The sequence below is a fragment of the Prionailurus viverrinus genome, chromosome C2 (assembly GCF_022837055.1).
Source record: "Prionailurus viverrinus isolate Anna chromosome C2, UM_Priviv_1.0, whole genome shotgun sequence".
Lineage (NCBI taxonomy): Eukaryota > Metazoa > Chordata > Mammalia > Carnivora > Felidae > Prionailurus > Prionailurus viverrinus.
In genome coordinates, this window is record NC_062569.1 from 87,756,883 (window position 1) to 87,779,301 (window position 22,419).

General features: G+C 39.8%; 1 protein-coding gene across 6 annotated transcripts in view; it reads left to right on the plus strand.

Annotated features, from left to right (window-relative positions):
- TFRC (transferrin receptor) overlaps positions 1-22,419 on the plus strand; it is a 77,217-nt gene that overhangs the window by 44,920 nt on the left and 9,878 nt on the right. For 2 of the 6 annotated variants that reach the window (XM_047874163.1, XM_047874165.1), the window contains 12 exons: positions 8,614-8,672; positions 9,244-9,454; positions 10,662-10,875; positions 12,242-12,391; positions 12,567-12,669; positions 14,478-14,591; positions 15,522-15,620; positions 16,010-16,149; positions 18,741-18,898; positions 19,819-19,938; positions 21,022-21,107; positions 21,689-21,752. In XM_047874163.1, the coding sequence (XP_047730119.1) occupies positions 8,637-8,672; positions 9,244-9,454; positions 10,662-10,875; positions 12,242-12,391; positions 12,567-12,669; positions 14,478-14,591; positions 15,522-15,620; positions 16,010-16,149; positions 18,741-18,898; positions 19,819-19,938; positions 21,022-21,107; positions 21,689-21,752 (1,495 nt within the window). In that variant the 5' untranslated portion in view covers positions 8,614-8,636. Of the gene's footprint in view, positions 1-1,705; positions 1,794-2,324; positions 3,859-8,613; positions 8,673-9,243; positions 9,455-10,661; positions 10,876-12,241; positions 12,392-12,566; positions 12,670-14,477; positions 14,592-15,521; positions 15,621-16,009; positions 16,150-18,740; positions 18,899-19,818; positions 19,939-21,021; positions 21,108-21,688; positions 21,753-22,419 lie in introns of those variants that run through there. The other 4 variants (XM_047874162.1, XM_047874166.1, XM_047874164.1 and 1 more) reach the window with 4 other exon arrangements.

Genomic DNA, 22,419 nt, shown 5'->3' on the forward strand with positions numbered 1-22,419 from the left:
TTCCACATATGAGTGAGGTCAGATGGTATTTGTCTGCCTTTCTTTGACTTATTTTGCTTAGCATTATCATCTCTAGCTCTATCCATGTCATTGCAAATAGCAAGATTTTATTATTTTTTATGGCCAAATAATATTCCATTTTATCTGTACACCACATCTTCTTTATCCATTCATCTATGGATGGACGCTTGGACTCCTTGCATAGTTTGGCTATATAAAATAGAGGTGCATGTATCCCTTTGATTTTGTGTGTGTGTGTGTGTGTGTGTGTGTGTGTGTGTGTCTGTCTTTTTGGTAACCACCAGCAGTGCTATTACTGGCCCCAGGGTAGTTCTATTTTTAAATTTTGAGGAAACTCCATACTGTTATCCACAGTTGCTGTACCAGTGAATGTAAAATTTTTAATTTGTATTTTCGTAGGTTCCTCCTAACCTTGGTCTCCTTAGCCCGTTTGTCCATGTGGCTGTAAGATTTTCACCTCGATTCTAGCCATGTTTGTTAAGATCCCACAGGGCAAGGAAAGGGAGAAGGGACTCAGCCGGCCCATTGTCGGAATTTCAAGGCGGCCCCTCCACAGCTAATCCGTATCCGTCCCATTCCTCGATTTCACTTTTTCCTGCGTAGACCCTCTAAAATGCAGCTATGTTTCTGCTTTAAGATTTAAAAATATTCCTCCCTGGGGCGAGATTTTAAAGAACGGGGGGCAAAGGGAAGGGGGCGGTGCGCAAACCTCGTGGTACTTCCTGAAATTTAGCGCAGAATTGGGGGAAGAGCCGGAGCCCAAGCCAGGAAACGGATTTGCATTTTAAAGGATTGTGCATTGTCCCTCAGGGCTCGGACCTGGAAAGCGCTTTATCTATGACCCTTTTATGGCCCTGCGCGTTTTCTCGCTTTGTACCTGTTTGTAAACTTGTCCAATCTTCTTGCCTGGACCGACTAGAGGCGGGGATCGGGTGTAATTGTTGGAAAGAGTTTAAAAAGTGACAAGAATCCTGTTTTATTTGTTATGCATTGCACAACCTTATAATAACAATAATGGCAGTGAACATTAAAGTTCATCTACAATTATGCCCCCCTAATAAATCACTTGTTTCTGCTTTCCTTTTCATTCCCTCATGCATTAAACATCATGCAAAGCACTGTGCCCGTCTTGGTCCACGTGCATTTTTTACACATCCTAAATACAAACTTGCATTCTGCTTTTAATTCTTTTTCCTTTTTGTTTCTCCTAAGCACTTCTGAGGCTGCAAAATATATACTCACAATATGTCTTTATTGGCTACCTAATATTCCAACTAGGGCATACACTTTAAGGAATTATTTCAGTGTTAAGTATCCAAGATGTAAAAGTAAACGCCAACACCATCACCCTTTGTACTGCAAGGCCTGGAGGTCGGTCAAGGTTAGACGGAGGGCTCCGTGTATCAAGGCTGCGGCCCGGGACGCGGCGGAAGGCGGCGAGGAGGAAGCCAGTGCGGGTTCCACGGCTCCTCCCGGCACCTGCAAGCTTGGCGCCTTTTCCCTCCGACCACGCCCCAACCCGCTCCTCCCCGCCCCTCCGCGCACACTAGTCGAGCGCCCTTGTCCCAGTGCGTGCTCACGGCTCGCCCAAGGCAGTCCATTTCCAGGGCACCTCTGGGGTGTACGTGAGGCAGGAAGTGACGCAAAGCCTGGGGGGGTCGGAAGAGGGCGGGGCCAGGTTATAAACAGCCGGTTGGGGGCGTACATCCCCCACAGAGCCTCAGCTTCGGCCTGTAGCGGCTCGGGCGGTAGCGGCCGGAGGGGGAGACTGTGTGAGTGACGCGCCGATGCTAGAATCTCGCCGACCCTCCCTGGCCTCCCCTCAGCCTGCTGGGCGGGTGCGAGCGGTCTCCGGTGCGGGCCCCCTTGGTGCTGTCCAGCTGCATTGGGGGACCGCAGGGGGCGCGGGGAGGCTTGCGGAGCCTTCGGGAGGAGAGGGCGGGATGGAGCGGGGCCCGCGTGCGGGACTGGAAGGGGCCGCCGCGGCGCGGGGAGCGGGCTGCAGGTGCAGCGAGGTGGAGCCGCGGTGCGGAGAAGGGCTGCCCTTCTCTGCCTTTCTGCGCCCTTCTCGTCTCGCCGGGCGGCGAATGGTTTCTCCGTTAAGGCACTGAAGGCGGGATGAGGGGTACCCGGCTGTCGCTCTGCGCCCCGCCATTCTGCTTCCGGCCGTTCCTCAGGCCACCCCGATCCCTTGTCCTCACTAGCTCGTCCTTAAAAGATACAGGACCTCGTGGGACAGCCATAGGCCGCGGGCGCGGGAGTGCGAGCCACGCTGCCGCAGCGTAGACTGGCTCTGCTGGGAGCACGTGGCTACTCCGGGAAGTTTCCCCAAAGAACTGCTGTCGGGGTGCGCGGGTGACCTTGAGCTTGTAGCCCTACGCTCTCTCGGCGCCTACCCTGATCGTGGTCTCACTGCTCAAAGTGACAGAGCTGTCCTCCACTCGGTTACGAGTGTGCCCTGGGAATTTGATGTGAGCTTCTGTAAGCCGTGCGTTTGAACTCCGGCACAACCTGATCTTTCAGCGATGCCGTTGGCTTTGTGTGTGGGTTCTCAGTTTTCCCTAGGCAGAAGCTGTTTGAATGCCGCAGGTGCTGACTCGAAGAATATTCTGATTGCTCTCCTTGTTATAAGATGGGAGATTCAGAAATAAGACTTCTACTTTGTGAAAGCTATGGTCTAGAGGCCAAGTGAAAGCTGTTTAGATTAGAATTGGCTTTCCCTTTCAGGAAATTAGCAGTATGGTTAAAGGGCTTGCTATATTGACAAATGTCTTAGACGCCCATTGTGTTACTTTCTAGTGGATAGCTTTCTAATGTAGTGGGTAGGGTAAGAAAATATTTTGTGACTTGACTTTTTTCGGTTAACGTTTTTTCCTCTGTTTGTAGCGACCTTGGGTAAAGCAGGGAACTTAATTGTTTCTGCTTTCTCCCTTTTTTGAGGGGTGGGGTGAGAGGATTGAAGTAGGAAGTAGTTGTCCTCTTACAAAAGTACATGGATACCTGATATCTTTATTCCAGGCTTAGATAGGAGTTGGAATACTAGATGCTGATTCAGTTGCCTCTGAGCTAGGGAGTTTGACCTTACTGACAAAGACGTTTAAGGTGATTTCCAGAAGTTGTTGTCTACTGCAAAATTCAAGTTTAGTCTATTTAAAGTACTTCTTGGCTCTTCTTTTTTCTGTTTTGGATTATCATAAATTTAGTATACTTCACAAGATCTAGAACTTAAAACGTTTTGTCATCGATATGAAATATTTTCCAAAAATCGACTTACAGCATAGCACCTTTTAACTTTTCTTTGATAGAATATGGAATGTTTTTGTGAAGTAATGGTTGTGAACTTAGCCTGTACTGAAGATTGTTGGGTAGAGACAACAACTCCACTAACCCTGCCCTAGGTTGTGGCAGTTAATTTGCCTCTGATAACGTACTTAACTATAGGGGAGCAAGGTGCCTGGCGAAACTTGAATCAGACAACAACAAAAGCTAGTTAAAAATGATCCTCTGAGGCCTTTTGGAACCCTTCTCTGGATGTGCCATTTGTCTGCTGTCTCAGATGAGCACTGTACAGGTAGACTGAATTGGACAATCTTTTTACAGAAAGCTGAATAGAAATGAAGATTCTCCTTGTTTTCCTCCATGGGGTTTCATTTTAGACCCTTAAAGCTAGGAAAGAGCTTGACCATCCTGGGTAGACACAATTATATGTGTCCTGGGGGCCCTGAAGAAGTTTTGTAGGTTCATGTCATCTTTTCATTTCTCCTGCAAATGCATAGGGAAACAATTTGCAAAACAGGTATCCATAACCAATTGCTTAAGATCTTGGAGCCCCACCAGGTAACCTTTTAAGTTTTTCTACCTTTTTTTAAAATTTGTTTGTTTACTTATTTTGAGAGAGAGAGCAGGGGAGGGGCAGAGAGAGAGGGAGAGAGAGAGAATTCCATGCTGTCATCACAGAGCCCAATGCAGGACTCGAACTCATGAACCGTAAGATCAGGACCTGAACCAAAACTGAGTTGGGTGCTTAACCGACTGAGCCACCCAGGTGCCCGTGAAGTTTTTCTACTTAAAAAAAATTTTTTTTTTAATGTTTATTTTTGAGAGAGACAGAGACAGAATGCGAGTGGGTTATGGCAGAGAGAGAGGGAGACACAGAATCCGAAGCAGGCTCCAGGCTCCACGCTGTCAGCACAGGGCCCCACGCGGGGCTTGAACTCACGATCTGTGAGATCATGACCTGAGCTGAAGTCGGACGCTCAACCGACTGAGCCACGCAGGCGCCCCTGAAGTTTTTCTCCTTTTTAAAATCTCCCTACTATCCATGCTTTGTCCTGTGATTCTAGAATAAGCCAGAGTAGTGGCAGAGATGGGAGATGATTCCAGTTCCAAGTGCAAGGTTTTCATTGTATTCTTTTTTATGTAATTTCCAAATGATATGAGAAATGAACTTTACATACATTTAAGTATGTCCCCATACTGTTAAGAAATAAAATATCTTTCTTTGTTAATTATTCTTTGTATATTCCCTATCAAGTATAGGGTAGCGAAATCAATCAGAGAAGGCTTCATAAAGATGTTCCCTGAGCTGAGTCAAGAAGAAAGGAAGGATGAGTAGAACAAAGGAAGGATGTTAGTAGAGGCAGGGACTGAATTCGGTCTCATTTTGGAGATAGTAGAGGGCAGCATTTAGTAGGTAGTGAAGTTCTCTAGAACAGAGAGCCTTAAAAGCAAGTAGAGGAACTTTGTTTCATGTGTGCTGCAAGGACTTGAGGCTGTGGCGCATTTTCCAAATGGAAGTAGGCTTGTCAATAATAAACAAGTGACTCATTCTTATTTCAGGTAAAATGCAGTAGCAGTTTTGGGTATGTTATACATAGATGACCATGCATTTTGGTGCAAAGATCCCCCCACCCTCAGCTGTATGTATTGTGTACAGACTCCTGGTCTTGAGACACCCCAAAGTAGCTTAAAACCTCAAGGTATTTACTGTATTTAAAAAAATTAAATAGAAATTAATGCCACGTTTGAAGAAAGTAGGAATAAGATGATAGGAATTATAAAGAAGTTTAGAACTGAATTATGAAGAAGTTTAGGACTGTAGTCTAGCTTGTACCTTCGCCTGCCTCCTGTCTTCCATCCATGGCTCAATTAAAAGACATTTCAGAAAGAAAAAAAAGACTCAGTTACTCCTTCCATTTCATGTTCAAAACATACACGGCTCTGTTTTGCTTACTTTAATTTTCATTATTAATGTGAGAAACTGAATACATTTTCAAGTTATCATTGAGAGCACCAAAGATACACAAGGTGCTAATATGTACAAAAATCCAGTTGGTGTTTGGTTTGTCTCTTGTTATGGATTATCAGCAATGGTGGTGACATCGTGAAATAAGATGTAATAAAAGATGTTTGGCTTTTAGATGCCATCTTTTAACAGAACTATGTAACTATAAACAGAACTGTTTATAGACAGTGATTATAACTGGTAGGAAAAGTTTCTCTGATGCTTCTAGAGTACATAAATTAGAGTGATTTCAGTTCAAAGAAAATTCAGTAAGGGGTTCTTTTCAATACACAGCTTTATCATGTATGAAGTCATTTTGAACGAATGACTCAATTTTTTTGTATATAAAACTTAAGGAGTAACTTTTGTAGATATCCTAGAATTATCGTGTTATTCATAGATGCGGGGTTAAATTATGAAGTTAAAATGGGAATTGCCTAAGTCACAATTTTTTCCTCTGACTTGATTTCTTTTATGTTATAGTCTTCATTTTGTGTCTGGATATTGAAATAGAAATAACATACTGGTGTTCTCAGTAAAAACTGTACTTAGATTTTAATTATACAAAATCATAATTACATGTTCTATTAATATCTGTTTATGCAGAATTGCAATCAACTCAATCTCAACATTTATTTAAATCCTTTATTTAGATCATTTATTTAAAAGTGTTGTCACTTTAATCTCAAAATTAATTTAAAACTGGAAACCTTGAGGAATGGCTGGTTCAGATCAGCATTAAACTTGTAAACTGGTTTTTCCTAGAAAAGGGTGATTAAAATTGGTTCAGGGTGGGGTCTTCTAGTTCTGGTTCTAGTGATTGGGTTTGTAGGGTTCTGGTGCAGTGATAATGGTAAACTTTTTGTACCAGATAGGGCAAGAGACTTTGCTTCTCAGAATATGATCTTGCTTCTTGGCTCTGGTCATTAAAGCTTGGGGATTAAATTTTTGTTGTTGTTAATAGGTTTTGATAGGAGACTTTTCTAATGCCAGTTTATGTAACGTCTTTTATTTTATAGTCTGTGTATATCTCAGTTTGCTTTGTGACATGTGCATGTTAAATGGTCTGTTAAGTGTACTTGTAGTGTAGGAAAAGCCTTAAAATAGTATGAAATAAATGACCCTTTTATATATCTCAACATAATATCGCTTTAAAACATTTAGAGGCACTCAAATCAAATTAATTAGAAAATCTGGATTTCACTAAATACCAGTGCTTTAATTTAACATAGAACTCTGTTGGTTATAGAGGTGTTTTTCACCTTTAAAATGGGTGTTAAGTTGCCTGGCTGGCTCAGTTGGTAGAGCATGTGACTCTTGATCTCTGGGTAAGTTCAAGCCCCATGTTGGGTGTAGAGATTATTTGAAAATAAAAAAATCTTTTAGCAGTGCCTGGGTGGCTCAGTCAGTTGAGCATCCAGCTCTTGATTTCGGCTCAGGCCTTGATCCCAGGGTCGTGGGATTGAGCCCTGTGTCTGTGTGCTGAGTGTGGAGCCTGCTTGGGATTCTCTCTGTCTTCCCTCTGCACTTTCCCCTGTTTGGGATTCTCTCTCTCCCTCTCTTCCCTCTATCCCTCCCCCACTCTCTTTCTTTTCTCTTTCTCTCAAATAAAAAAATGTTTAAATCTTTAAAAAATAATAAAATGGCTGTCATTTATTTTTAAATTTATTTTATTTATGGATAGTTGACATACAATATACAGTTTTAGGTACACAACATAGTGATTCGAAGGTTAAGATTAATTTCTTACATTTCTGGAGATGAGAACAGAATTTTTATAACTCAGTAACCCATTGAACTTCAGTTTTTGGATTATCAGTTTTCAGCCTTGAACAAGACACTGAACATCTCAGATGGTTGGCTTCTTTGTGTGTAAAACAGCATGGTGTGTTTTTCTTTTGTCTATTTCGTTTTGCATCAAAGATCTATTAAATCATTTGTAAGAACTGTTCCTTTAATCAGAAGGATCATGTTTTCTCTCCTTTTATATTGAAGATGGTTTGTTACAGGTCTTTTTAGCATGACCAGTCTTGACTTAATTCTACTTTGGGTTTTTTTTTCCCCCCAGGTGCTAGTCTGTTGTATTTGTCCCTTTGACTACTAAATTCAGTTACTTAAATTTACCTACCATGGTAGGTAGAACCATGGTAGGAGAACTTGAAATAATAGTACAGTATATATCCATATTCATGTACCCTTTATTCTGATTCATCAATTATTAACAGTTACCACATTTGCTTTACTTCTTATACACTTTTTTAAAAAATTTTTTTAACATTTATTCATTTTTTGAGATACAGAGACAGAGCATGAGCAGGGGAAGGGCGGAGAGAGGAGACACAGAATCCGAAGCAGGCTTCAGGCTCTGAGCTGTCAGCACAGAGCCCAATGTGGGGCTCGAACTCGCAAACTGAGATCATGACCTGAGCCGATGTCGGACATTTAACTGACTGAGCCACCCAGGCACCCCAATTTCTTATACGCTTTTAAAGTAATTTATTAATTTATTTTTAGTCTATTTTGAGAGAGGAAGTGAGCAGGGGAGGGACAGGGAGAGAGAATCCCAAGCAGGCTTGCACCATGAGTGCAGAACCCAGTGTGGGGTTCAAACTCATGAAATCCAGAGTGGGATGTTTAACCGACTGAGCCACCTACGTGCCTCTAGGTGCCCCTCTTATACCCCTTTTTTTTTCAGACGCTTTTTTTTAAACTAAACTATTTGAAAGTAAGTTATAAGTGTTAGGATACTTCATCCTTTTTTTTTTTTTTTAAGTTTTCCAATTTTTTTTTTAGTAATCTCTACACCCAGCATATGGCTTGAACTCATGACCCTGAGATCAAGAGTTACATGCTCTTCCAATGGAGCCAGCCAGGTGCCCCAATACTAAATTCTTAAATTCTTCAGCATTAATCTCCTAAGAACAAGGGCATTCTTTTCCAAAAACAGAATAAATCATCACACTCTCCAAATCTAATATAATCAAATCGAATATATCACACTCTCCAGATCTAATCTGATGCAATACTGTTATCCACTATGTAGTCTGTATTCAGATTTCTTATTTTTCCCAATAATATCCTTTGTAGTTGTTCTCACCTCCACCCCACCTCAACTCAGGATCTAATCAAGGATTATATTAAATTTAGTTTTCCTATGAACTAAATGTCTTTATTAAAGACCCTTTCTGGGAATGTGATAATATATTTAAAAGTAAACTTGATATATAATAATTTAGCGTGGTAATGAAAACCTCTTATAACTGGTACAATGGTATCTATTTTGTATTAAATTTCTGTTTTAATACTAGGTTCTTTTGTGTGGCAGCTCAGAATGATGGATCAAGCCAGATCAGCATTCTCTACCTTGGTAAGATATTTTAAGTTTTGTTATTCCTTGTCACCAGTTTGTGAGAATATGAAATATAGAAGAATGGCTCTCACCCAATAAGCATGAAGTAATATTCAAAGCTGTCATAAAGTATTTTTTTATGTTGAAGTGGTGGCTTGGCAATGTAACTCCTCCCACAAAGGGTATCTTCAGTCTTGTGTGGAGTTAACTATGGGAAATCTTGTAAGAACATACAGGGTATTTCAAGTATGGTAGGAGGGGGACAGCCACATTGATAAGATGAACAAAGAAAGCTGATCAAAATGTATACCTATATTAGTAGACATATGTAACAGAAACCCTGAATGAAAAGGCTGAATGAGATGCAAAAGGCCAGTGTGTGATCTAGCCCCCATCTACCATTGACAGAACTAGGTATCAGGAAGAATGTTGCTTTGAAAGAGGAACTTCTTTTTTCTTAAGAATATATAGCAAGTCCTAGTAATGGTCCACTACTAAGTATAGTACCTAACCAAACTTTTGGTAAATGTTCCTCTTCCCTTTCTTCTCTTTCATGATGCTTTCTTTCTCTCTTTTCTTCAAATCTCAGTTTGGTGGAGAACCATTGTCCTATACCCGGTTTAGTCTGGCTCGGCAAGTAGATGGTGACAACAGTCATGTGGAGATGAAACTAGCTGCAGATGAAGAAGAAAATGTTGACAATAACATGAGGGATAATGGTGCCAGTGTCACGAAACCAAAAAGGTTTAATGGATTTATCTGCTATGGGACTATCGCTATAATCCTCTTTTTCTTGATTGGTAAGAGTGGCTATTCAAAACTTAAATGTTCCTTGGGAGTGACTCCAGGAAATCTGTTAATTCAGCCAAGCAAACATTTATTTTGTGCCTTTTTATGTGCCATTATGCTAGGCACTAGGAATACAACAACAATGACTAAGATTCTATGCCTGCCTTTGAGTTTGGCCTGGTGGAAGAAGAGAGACACATGAATCATTTCATTGTAATGTGCAAATGTTATACTAGGAATACACACAGGATATCTGTAGCATAGAAGCTTGGCCTAAGGATTTAAAGAAGGCTTCTGGGAAGAAAAGTTACCTATATTTTAAAAAGGTAACTATTTAGGGGCACCTCACTGGCTCAGTCAGTAGAGCATGTGACTCTTGATCTTGGGGCCAAGAGTTCAAGCCCCAGGTTGGGTATAGAGATTACTTAAATAAATAAATAAACTTAAACACAATTAAAAGGCAAGTATTTAAAGTTACTATAAAGTTGACTCTTGAACAACGTGGACTTGAACTGTGTGGGTCCACATATATGCAGATTTTTTAAAATACGTATGTATATATTTAATTTATTTTGAGAGAGAGCGAGAGTGAGTAGGAGGGCAGGGCAGAGAGAGGAGAGAGAGAATCCCAAGCAGGCTCTGCACTGCCAGCGCAGAGCCAGATGGAGGGCTTGAACCCACGAACTGTGAGATCATGACCTGAGATGAAACCAAGAGTCGGACGCTTGACTGACTGAGCCACCCAGGTGCCCCTCAGTAAATATATTGGAAAAGTTTTTGGAGATTTGTGACAATTTGAAGAACTTGCACACCAACTGTGTAGTGTAGAAATACTGAAAAAGATAAGAAAAAGACAGATATTGTAAGAATATGGCACATAACATATGTAACATACAAATACGTGTTAATCAACTCTTTATGTTACCATAAGGCTTCCAGTCAACTGTAGGTTATTAGTAGTTAACGTTTTTGGAGAGTCAAAAGTTGCATGCAGATTTTCTACTGTGTGGGGGTATACACCCCTAACCCCTGCATCGTTCAGGAGTCAACTGTATGATTTATTAGATTGAATGGTTTAAAATATAAAAAAATTGAGATTCATTATTTACTTTCCTACTGCTTACAATTTGATTAAAGCCAGTATTTTCAAGGCTTAGCTGAAAATATTAACAGTTCCTATAGGAATATATTGTCAGTTCTGAAACTTTTTATCCATAGGATTTATGATTGGCTACTTGGGCTATTGTAAACGTGTAGAAGCGAAGTCTGAATGTGAGAGACCAGCAGGAACAGAGTCTCTGGAGGTAGAGGGAACCGAACCTTCAGAAACAGAAGAGTACTTTCCTGAAGCACCTTCTCACTTATTTTGGTCGGACCTCAAAACAATGCTGTCAGAGAAACTGAGTAACACAGAGTTCACCAGCACCATCAGGTAAACTTGAGCTACTTCACAAATTTAATCTCAGTCCCTAACAAATACTGATTATTCAGAGCAGTGAAACAAAACAAACATGACAGTCTGGAGGAAAGACTTCTTACAGTAGGGGAGACTTCCCATGTTTAGCTGGAAGGTAAAGAATTAGTAAAGAATTCAAACTTGTTGGATGGGGAAAAAATTTTTGTGAGGACACTCCTTTTTCTTTAAAAAATTCAGAGGTCTTTGATCTTTTTGTCATCTGGTCTTTTATTTTTCAACGTTTATTTATTTTTGGGACAGAGAGAGACAGAGCATGAACGGGGGAGGGGCAGAGAGAGAAGGAGACACAGAATCAGAAACAGGTTCCAGGCTCTGAGCCATCAGCCCAGAGCCTGACGCGGGGCTCGAACTCACGGACCGCGAGATCGTGACCTGGCTGAAGTCGGACGCTTAACCGACTGCGCCACCCAGGCGCCCCATCTGGTCTTTTAAGCTTGTTGCCTGCTGTCAGACTTTCTTTGCTTTGATTTTCATCTCAACCCCTTGTAAGGCACACTGAGCTTTGCTACCATCAACAAGGGCATCAGTAGCCTTTTATATTCTTTAGATTAGGACTAACTTGACTGCCCGACTTGATATAGAGACTATCATGTCTCTAGTATTCGTGATTTCTTCTGGTTCTCATTAATCCGTATAGCCTTAGAAGTGTCCTTAAGGTTTCTGTCCTTCGATTTTGAAGACCTTCCTTAGACACGTATATAACCCTGTGTAAAGAACGTATTCATCGTTTACCTATTAGCTGGCTTCCAGTAGTTTCCGTGGTACAATGATTCTCTTAGTCTTAGATGAGGAATTTTGGCATTTTTACTTCATCTAATGAATACTTTTGTATATACCGTATACCAGGCATTATGGATAACGTAAGAGTGTAGTCTACCAAACAAAAATCAAATAACTAATATGATGTATATATATTTACAGTGAGACATAGGAGATCAGAACAAGGAGTAGTTTTGCTTCAAAGGTGAAAATTAAAGCTGTACATCTTGAGTTCACCAACAGTAATACTTTGATTTTGCTTACTCATTTCCCCTAAAATTACCCTAAGCACATATATGTGTTAAGATGGGGCTCTTGATGGAGTACTATACATTGTATTCAGAGGTTGGATAAAGCTGAAGTCATAAATTCCTTTAGACATTGGGCATAATTTTTTTTCTTCTAAGTTTGTCTCTAGTCAACCTTGAAATTTGGGGTCATAGTTATCTTAGCTATGATGAATAGTATTGAGTTATTTTAAAACAATTTTCTTGATATTTGAGTTCATTGTTTATTTTAAATTAAATTTTAGTTCATGTGACAGTGACTTTTTTCCCTCTAGGCAGCTGAATGAAAATTCATATTTCCCTCGTGAGGCTGGATCTCAAAAAGATGAAAGCCTTGCCTTTTTCATTGAGAACCGATTCCGTGAGCTTCAACTTAGCAAAGCCTGGCATGATGAACATTTTGTTAAGGTTCAGGTCAAAGGCAGGTATGTTGAAAGATGGTAAACTTATTTTCTAGAAGTAGCTATTTTCAGGTGTGCTAATACAGCAAAGACTTCCAGAATAAATAATGCAAATCAGATGCTAAATGTACTAAAGCCATTTTTTTCCCAAGGCTGTCCTTAGCTTCAGCTTCATTTTAACTTAATCTTTTTTTGCCAGTGCTTCAAACTCAGTGACCATAGTGGGCACGAACAGTGGCATGGTATACCTGGTGGAGAGTCCAGAGGGCTATGTGGCATACAGTAAGGCAGCGACAGTTACTGTAAGTAAGGCGAAACGGTGCATGAGATGGTCTTCCCTGTTGAAGAGCTCAGAAACTCATTGTCGTTACCTTTCTTAGGAATTTTGGTATAAATTTATTTTTTAAAATGTAACTGATCGTGAGATATTCTTATTCTCAGCCATCCTGTGCCACAGTGAAAGTAAAATCCTAGGTCTTCTTTCAGGACGGCAAGGCTCTAAGTAATCCTACTGCTCTCTTCCTCTTGCACTCTGCCGGCCACTCCAACCTCCCCGGTGTTCCTAAACCACTCAAATGCAGGCATGCTTCCACCTCAAGGCTTTTATAAAACTCCCTTTCCTTCTGCGGGCCCACTCTTCCCCGGACTACCAATATGGCCTGTTCCCTCCTTTTGTGCAAGTGTCTTTTCCAGTGTTAACCTCCTTAGGGAAGTCTTCCTTGATTATCTTGTTAAAAATGGCCCTCCTCCAATCACTTCCCTTTATCCGCTTTATTTTTCTTACTGGTACTTACACCCCTGACATTACTCATTTGTTTCCACACTAGAATGAAAGCTACATGCAGGGCTAGAGGTTGGCTTCATTTACTGCTGTGTCATAGACCCTTGGACAGTGCCTGACAGATGGTGTTTGTTGAGTGAATGCATGTATCAAGATTCCACTTTATGGGGGCGCCTGGGTGGCTCAGTCGGTTAAGTGGCCGACTTCGGCTCAGGTCATGATCTCACGGTCTGTGAGTTCGAGCCCTGCATCGGGCTCTGTGCTGACAGCTCAGAGCCTGGAGCCTGTTTCAGATTCTGTGTCTCCCTCTCTCTGACCCTCCCCTGTTCATGCTGTGTCTCTCCCTGTCTCAAAAATAAATAATAAAAATGTTAAAAAAAAATTTTTTTTTTAAATAAAAAAGAAAAGATTCCACTTTATGTGGGGACAGATATAATATAAGTAACCATCTTGGCTGGAGTCCAGTCTTAGCTTGAATCTTTAATTTAGGCAAATATGGCCAAACTACTGCAGAAATTTAAAAAACAGTTGATAGATCTACCTAGGTTTTTCAGGTTTTAAAAAACAAATGTTAGTATGTCAGGGGTCAATTTATTGGATGCCTTTCAAGCCAGATGAAGTTTTACCTGTGCTATATCACTTTCCCTGACTACCTATAACCTAGGGGTTTGGAGGTGGGTACACTGTTCTGTCAGAAACATTGAAGGTTTTAGTTCACCTGCAAGCTTTCTACATTTAGGTTATTTGGTTGTCAGGATCAGTTTATATAGCTCTATTAATAGTTTAGGAATATTATGAGACAGCTTTTATAAACATCTAAAAATTGATCTATGCAAGACACTTTATTGTGATAGATAGCGTTTAACAATTTTCATACAGATTTCTTATCAGAACTTTCCGTTAAGACCTATTTTTATGTATGTCCTCAATTATCTAGCATTCAAGTGTTAGGAACTTTATGTAATTGGTGCAGCCAGGGCTAGCCTACAGTATTTATATTGGTATAGGTCTCTTTGTTTATCATATCCTGTTAGACTTTCTCTCCCCACACAATATTGGAAGCAATGTAAAAGAGATTAAATGTCAAGAGCAATGCAAATTAGATTCAAGGCAGCATGTGATGATGCAAGATGTGACTATAGGAGGCCAGAGTCTTGATTCACTCCTAATAACTGACTAGTTTGACTGGAATTCTTACATCCTTTTAGGCTTTGGCCTCCTTTTATCTCTGTTTTCTCTATTGGGTTTGATCTGTAAAACTATCCTCTCTCAGACTCTACGGCTGTTCTAATACCGTAATGCTCATTAAATCTCATGTTTTTATTCTAGGGTAGACTGGTCCATGCTAATTTTGGCACTAAAAAAGACTTTGAGAATTTAAACTCTCCTGTGAATGGATCTTTAGTGATTGTTAGAGCAGGGAAAATCACTTTTGCTGAAAAGGTGAGTATAAGTTATTAAATACACTGGTATCATACTATTCTTCCTTTAAGTGGTATCATTGATTATTTTTTTTTCACATTCTGGAAACCATCAGTCTTAAACTCTCATATCTAATAATATACTTGAATTTATTTTCAATTTACTTATTTTTTAATGTTTATTTAATTTTGAGAGAAAGAGAGACAGAGCTCAAGCAGGGAGGAGCAGAGAGAGAGAGGGAGACACAGAATCAGAAGCCGGCTCCAGGCTCTAAGCTGTCAGCACAGAGCCCAGTGTGGGGCTCGAACTCACGGACTAGGAGATTATGACCTGAGCCGAAGTGGGACGCTTAACTTACTGAGCCACCTAGGCACCCCTAAACTTGAATTTATTAAAGTATTCAACAAATCAAATAAGTTATAATTATCTAAACTGTAGGATACTTCCAGAACTATGGCATAGCCACTTGGAGTATTCTGTAGTCATTGTCTTTCGGTGACAATGAGGTAATCAGAAATGCTTCAGTGAAAGCAGTTTAAATTTAAAATAACAGTATTCTGTTGTTACATAGAATTGCTAAATCATTGTTAAATTAAGGTGCTTTGTTAAGTTCTATATAACCAAATTTTATGTATATATGGAATATATATGTATAACTATGTTTTTTGAAAAAGAAAATTGAAAGTCAAACCTACGTAATAAGGGCCTAGAATGGAACATACTAAAAGACAGTGGTTGTGTTAGATGGGTTTTTATTATTTCTCTTATCTTTGAAACTCTCTTAATGAGTTAGTTAAGGGAAGTATTTTTTCTCAACATGTAAGCTATTTGCAACATTTGGGAGTTTCAGTGCAGTCCTCTGTAACCTTTTGTCTTAGCATAAAGCCCAACACTGTTCTTCTAACTTTGTGATTACATCTTCACTTCTGACCTTTACATGTTTTTCTTTAGGTTGCAAATGCTGAAAGCTTCAATGCAATTGGTGTCTTGATATACATGGACCAGGCTAAATTTCCCATTACTAATGCAGAGATTCCATTCTTTGGACATGTGAGTTCTTATTTCTTACGTAAATGAGTTTTTGGGTTCTACAAATTGTTGCTGGATTCCATCTGCATTCATAGAAGTGTAACATGCCTTCCTTATTAAATACTTTTTTTTTTTCTGGGAGGGTCTTAGCAGTAACAAGAAAATGGATTATGGGACTTTGAGACCTAGTTATTATTGCTAACATTACCTTTTCAATAGTGTCTTGAATTGAGATTTGGCATATGCCATTGCCATATAAAAACAAGAGTCACATATTTTAGAGCCACTCAGACCTTCATGGTTTGAGTTGCTAAACTAAATGTAGGCTATACCCTCATACTGAGTCTGAATCTTCTAAGGATTTCTTGAATAAATGTCTGACAGAGCACATTACTTTTTTGTTTAACTAGGCCCATCTGGGAACAGGTGACCCATATACACCTGGATTCCCTTCTTTCAATCATACTCAGTTTCCACCATCGCAATCATCAGGATTGCCGAATATACCTGTCCAAACCATCTCCAGAGCCACTGCAGAAAAGTTGTTTGGGTAAGTTCTTATTTGAAAATTGTCTTTTTTGAAAACTGGTTTTATGAGTTAGAAAGGAATAATAATCTCCTTAAGTTGATTTGATAACATTTTATTATTTATTTTTTTTTTAAGTTATTTTGTTGGGCGCCTGGGTGGCTCAGTTAGTTGAGCATCCGACTTCGGCTCAGGTTATGATCTCCGGGTCTGTGAGTTGGAGCCCTGCGTTGGGCTCTGTGCTGACAGCTCAGAGCTTGGAGCCTGCTTCCGATTCTGTGTTTCCCCCTCTCTCTGCCCCTCCACCACTCATACTCTGTCTCTCTCAAAAACTAAATAAACATTAAAAAAAAAAAAAAAGGTTACTTTGTTTTTGAGAGAGAGAGAGAGTGTGCATGAGCAGGGGAGGGGCAGAGAGAGAGGGAGAGATAGAGAATCCCAAGCAGGCTCCACCCTGTCAGCACAAAACATAATGTAAGGTTTGAACTCACAAACCATGAGATCATAACCTGAGCCAAAATCAAGAGTCAGACGCTTAAAAGTCACCTCAATTTGATAGCATTTTAGATAATTGGCTGTAGTTTTCCATATTTGGCATCTCGTGGGGTGGATAGCTCTTACGCTGGTGTAGATAAACATGAAGTTTTTCCTCCATAAAGTGATACTAATAATTAGACATTGGATTTACAAACTCTGCAAGTCCTTGTTCAATTTACCCAGTGAATTCCTTGTGTACCATTCCTGGCATAGCTTCTCCTTGAGGACTTCCTGAGGTAAAGCACTTTGTTGCCCTTGGCAACCTATTCAGTTATTGGAAAAGAGCTGTTAGAATTCATGTTGAACTGAAATCTTATTCCCTGTAACACCGATTAGTTCTAGATTTTCTTCTTAGCAACAACAGTTCAAGTTTTCTTGTCTATAATGGAATATCTTCAGTTCTCATGACAGTTTCCAGATGCTTTACAGTCATGATTAGTCCTGGATATCCTCCCTAATGTATTAGTATCTGTCTTTAAAAATAGAACCCTGTCGGGGCGCCTGGGTGGCGCAGTTGGTTAAGCGTCCAACTTCAGCCAGGTCACGATCTCGCGGTCCGTGAGTTCGAGCCCCGCGTCAGGCTCTGGGCTGATGGCTCAGAGCCTGGAGCCTGTTTCCGATTCTGTGTCTCCCTCTCTCTCTGCCCCTCCCGCGTTCATGCTCTGTCTCTCTCTGTCCCAAAAATAAATAAACGTTGAAAAAAAAAAATAAATAAAAATAGAACCCTGTCTGATTAGAGTACATGTCATTAGTTTTTATCTTGATCTAGACATACTTCCCACCTGGTATTGGTATAGAGTGTAGATCTGGTCTCAGACACTTAGATTTTCTGTGTGATGTAGAACAAGTTACTCTAACCCCACTGATCATGTTTCTTTCACTTAATTGGATAGCTAAAATATAATCTACTTAGCAGGGTGACTGATTTCAAATGAAGAGCATTTACATGTAAGGACACACGTGTAACACCATGTGACTATTAACCATGCTATCTATGAGCATTTTTTTTTTAAACTTATTTATTTAGAGAGAGTAGTGCTCATGCGCGGGGAGGGGCAGAGAGAGAGGGAGAGACAGAATCCCAGGTGGGCTCCATGCTATTAGTGTAGAGGCCGACATAGGGCTCCATCCCACAAACAATGAGATGACTTGAGCAGAGATCAAGACTCAGACGCTTAATCGACTGAGCCACCCAGGCATCCCATGAAGCATTTTAAAAATGGTGATTTTTTATTGACTTATACCAAACTTCAAATCAGATCATTCTTACCTCCACCTACAGGTCTTCCCTAACCTGTGATGCCAGCTCCCTTCCCTGTCTTATCCTTGTGTAGTGTGGGGTAATCGTGTTTTGACATTTATGTAAATAGAGCAGTCATTGTTTGGGTAACATGAGGAATTAGACAGGGGAAGATACGTAACTATCAGCAGCATGAAAATATTCTTTTATAATTATGATAACAATGTATAGGGGCGCCTGGGTGGCTCAGTCAGTTAAGTTCCGGCTTCAGCTCAGGTTATGATCTCGCGGTTCGTGAGCTCGAGCCCCACGTCGGGCTCTGTACTGACAGCTCAGAGCCTGGAGCCTGCTTCAGATTCTGCATCTCCTCCTCTCTCTCTGCCCCTCCCCTGCTCATGCTCTGTCTCTATCTCTCAAGAATAAATTAAAAAAAAAAAAAAAAAAAAGAATGTGTACTAGTTAGTGTAGAGAGTCAGGAAACATGGGAATATACTCACAGGTTTTTATGTCAGAACTTCATTCTGAGTCCATCTTGGTATCTACTTCACATGTAAATGATAGCTGTGTCTCTGGCAGAAAGGCACATTTCAGATGAGGATAGGTACAGAAATTTTTTTAAAACATTGTTTAAACCAGGAGATAACTGATGATTTTCAGATGATTGCCTACAGATCGGAGTAAGACACAAATGGTTAGCCACCAGGGAGTAAATTTTGTATATGTTTTCTTTATATGTCCTCTTAGCCTAAAACTTCACTGGAGAGTAAGGAAGATTGATTTTGTAAACCTGAGGGAAGCCATAATAATCAGAACTCTAATGTCTGTTTTCTACTTCTAGAAATATGGAAGGAGACTGTCCTTCTGCTTGGGAAACAGACTCCTCCTGTAGGCTGGAAACCTCACGGAACTGGAATGTGAAGCTCACTGTGAACAACGTGCTGAAAGAGATAAGAATTTTTAACGTGTTTGGAGTTATTAAAGGTTTTGAAGAACCTGGTAAAGACCCTTGGTTTTTTGTTTTGTTTTTTTCTTTTGTTTGTTAGTTTGTTTCTGTTTTCCTAGTTCATAAGAATGTGGCCAGAAGAGAGAGTGCAGGAAGGCTGGCTTTGGCTTGGTTTTGTGGCGTGCTCTGGTCTGTCCTACAGTGAACTTTTTAGGTGTCAGTGTTATTGGGAGGTAATAAGGCCCTAGGAAATTAATTTGTCAAAAATTGACCACTGTGACTAGAGAATCTCTTTCAAGTTATTGAATATGTCATCAGTAAGCAAACTACTTCTTAAGGGGACAGATGAACACTTTGCAGGATATACAGTCTCTGTTGCAACTACGTACTTAACTCTGACTAGCTGACTATGCTGACGCTGATGTTGTAGCATGAAAACAGCTGTAACCAATACATAATGAATGGGCATGTGGGCTGTGGTTTATTGATTGGTCCTTGAAATATGCAGTCTATCTATTTAAGTAGAATCTAATAGTCATGTAATTTAGTAAGGAAAGCCCTTGGACTTTGGTTGCTTATTAACCAATTAAGTAGAAGTAGTCAATACAATCTATCTAAGTAGAATCTAAGAGTCATGTCATTTAGTAAGGAAAGCCCTTGGACTTGGTCGCTGATTAAACAATTAAGTAGTACAAATTAGTCGATAAGTAAACTTAACTGGTAATGTGGAAAAGAGTAATAATACTAACAAGGAAAAAGAGATTAGTATTGTCATGTAAATTTTTAATTCCTAGAGTCCTAAGTCAGCTATGAAGAAAGGTTCTCTTATCCTTAATGCATATATTGCATTTTTATCCTTCTTACAAACATGCTTATTCTAGAGTTTAAAGCTCAGTATTAAAAACAGTTTAAAAGCTGATTGTGTAATTTATCTTTTTTTTCTTTTTTTTTTTTTGTTTTTTTTTTTTTAAAGATCGCTATGTTGTAGTAGGGGCTCAGAGGGATGCCTGGGGTCCTGGAGCTGCAAAGTCTAGCGTAGGAACAGCTCTCCTCTTGGAACTTGCACGGATACTCTCTGATATGGTCTTAAAAGGTAGAGTACAAATTGTGAGGACCCTTGAATATCTATTTGCTATATATAGTTCTAAATACTATATGCTTTCTCACTTTGGCCCATATTATTGTGGTTCACTTGTGCTGGACTCTGAGTTTGAGTACAAAAGCAGATCATCTTTTGTTGGATCTGCCTTTGACTTTGAAACAGCTTTCCATGCAGTGTCTTTGCACTGGGAATCAACTTCGATGAGACACTCAAAAAGTGTTGTACTGGACCCTAGCTCTTAGTCTGACATATTCAGAATGACATGGCTAATCTAGCGTGGTCCCTAAGAAATCTATTTTAAAGCAAGCAGTGGCAGACCTCTGTACTAAGTTTCTATAATTTTGGTATAAAATTATAATATGTAACTTGATGTGTTATGTTTATAGACATAATACTGGATATGTTTTTATATATTTATAATATGTAAACACTTTCAAGCCTTTCTCCCTTGGTATTTGCCACTCCTCTACACACACCCACACACACATACAAACCCCTATCACATTCTTGAATCCTTGGGCCATGGGTAAGTTGCAGTGCTTATTAACTTTTGTGGAAAAGTACATAATACAGAAAAATGCATACCCAGGAAAAGGGGAGGTTTGGAGGGGAGCTGTCATTAATGTAATTTCTCTGTAAACTTTTTCATAACTTAAACTTGTAAGTATTTACTCTGGTAACAATTGTACAGTAACCCTATGTTTTCAGTGACTGACTTCTATGCAGATTCTTTTCAGAGAAGAGACACATTGTAGTTACACTGCAATTTCAAATATCTCTTGGTGCAGAATTTTAGGGGGGCTCAAAGAATGGAGTTGAAACAAAAGTGACTTCCTGTAAAAACTGGTCTCTACTATGTGTTTGAAATCTTATTTGCAAATGTTCTCTTCTTTTTTTGTAGATTACCTTTAAAATTTATTCTTATTTTTTTTTGTTCTTTCACCTGGGGCCTCAAAAGGGAAAGAAATATTTTTGAATCTGCTGTCTTGAGTTAGAAATTTCTGATTTCATCTGAAGTCAGTTGCCTACCTATAACCTTTCCCAAGATAAATTAACTTTTTTGCTATCTTTTAGGTGGCTTTAAACCCAGCAGAAGCATTGTCTTTGCCAGCTGGAGTGCTGGAGACTTCGGAGCTGTTGGTGCCACTGAATGGCTAGAGGTATTATTTGTATAACACTCATACCCAGAATGGGCACCTGAACTTGCCCTTGGCTTCATTTGTCCTCCAGAAACCAGACTCTTTTAGATTTGATTACAGTTGATCCTGAACAAGACAGGTTTGAACTGTGCAGGTCAAAACCTGGTGGATTTTTTTTTTTTTAATAAATGCAGCCTAGTCCTTTAAAAAAGTATAGTAATGGCCCTCTAAATGCATTTTCTCTTATGATTTTTTTTAACATTTTCTTTTCTCTAGGTTACTTTATTGTAAGTACAATATGTAATACATATACAAAATATGTGTTACCTATTTATGTTATTGGTAAGGCTTATGGTCAACAATAAGCTATTAGTAGGACAGTTTTCAGGAGTTCAGAAGTTACGTGTGGATTTTCAAGTGCATAGTGGGGGTGGTCATCATCCCTAACCTCCCACGTTAGGGAAGTCAACTGTATATCATTTTTGCCTTTGTATATTTAGTGTTAATAGACTCTAAATTTAAAAAGAAGTCCCTAATAATAGCTACTCTATGTGACAGGTTAATACATATTAGTACATTTAGTATTTTTCCATCTCTTCTAGGGATACCTTTCCTCCTTGCATTTAAAAGCTTTCACTTACATTAATCTGGACAAAGCTGTTCTTGGTAAGTATCCTTTTCATCAGCTGTTAATGAATTCAGATAAACTACTTACAAAACAGAAGAAAGCTGGGGCAAGCGAGTGGCTCAGTTGGTTAAGCGTCCAACTTTTGATTTCGGCTCAGGTCATGATCTCATGGTTTCTGAGTTTAAGCCCCAAGTCAGGCTCCACACTGGCTGTGCAGAGCCTGCTTGAGATTCTCTCTCCCTCTGCCCTTCTGCTGCTTATGAGCTTGTGCTCTCTCTGTCTCAAAGAAAAAAATAAAACTCCAAGAAACAAACCAGAAGAAAGCTTTCTTTTTTTTTTTTTTTTAAATGTTTATTTATTTTTGAGACAGAGACAGAACATGGATGGGGAGGATTAGAGAGAGGGAGACACAGAATGTGAAGCAGGCTCCAGGCTCCAAGCTGTCAGCACAGAGCCCAACGCGGGGCTCGAACTCCCGGACCGTGAGATTATGACCTGAGCTGAGGTCAGATGCTCAACCGACTGAGCCACCCAGGTGCCCCCAGGAGAAGGCTTTCTAAAGCAACACTTGTCTTTTTTTTTTTTTTTTTTTTTTTTTTTTTTTTTACAATTCACATTGTCCATTCCCTGATCAAAAGACTAACTTTGCTTTCTCTTAGTAGTCCACTAAATTATAAAATAGGTGCAGATTGCCTTGTCTAATGC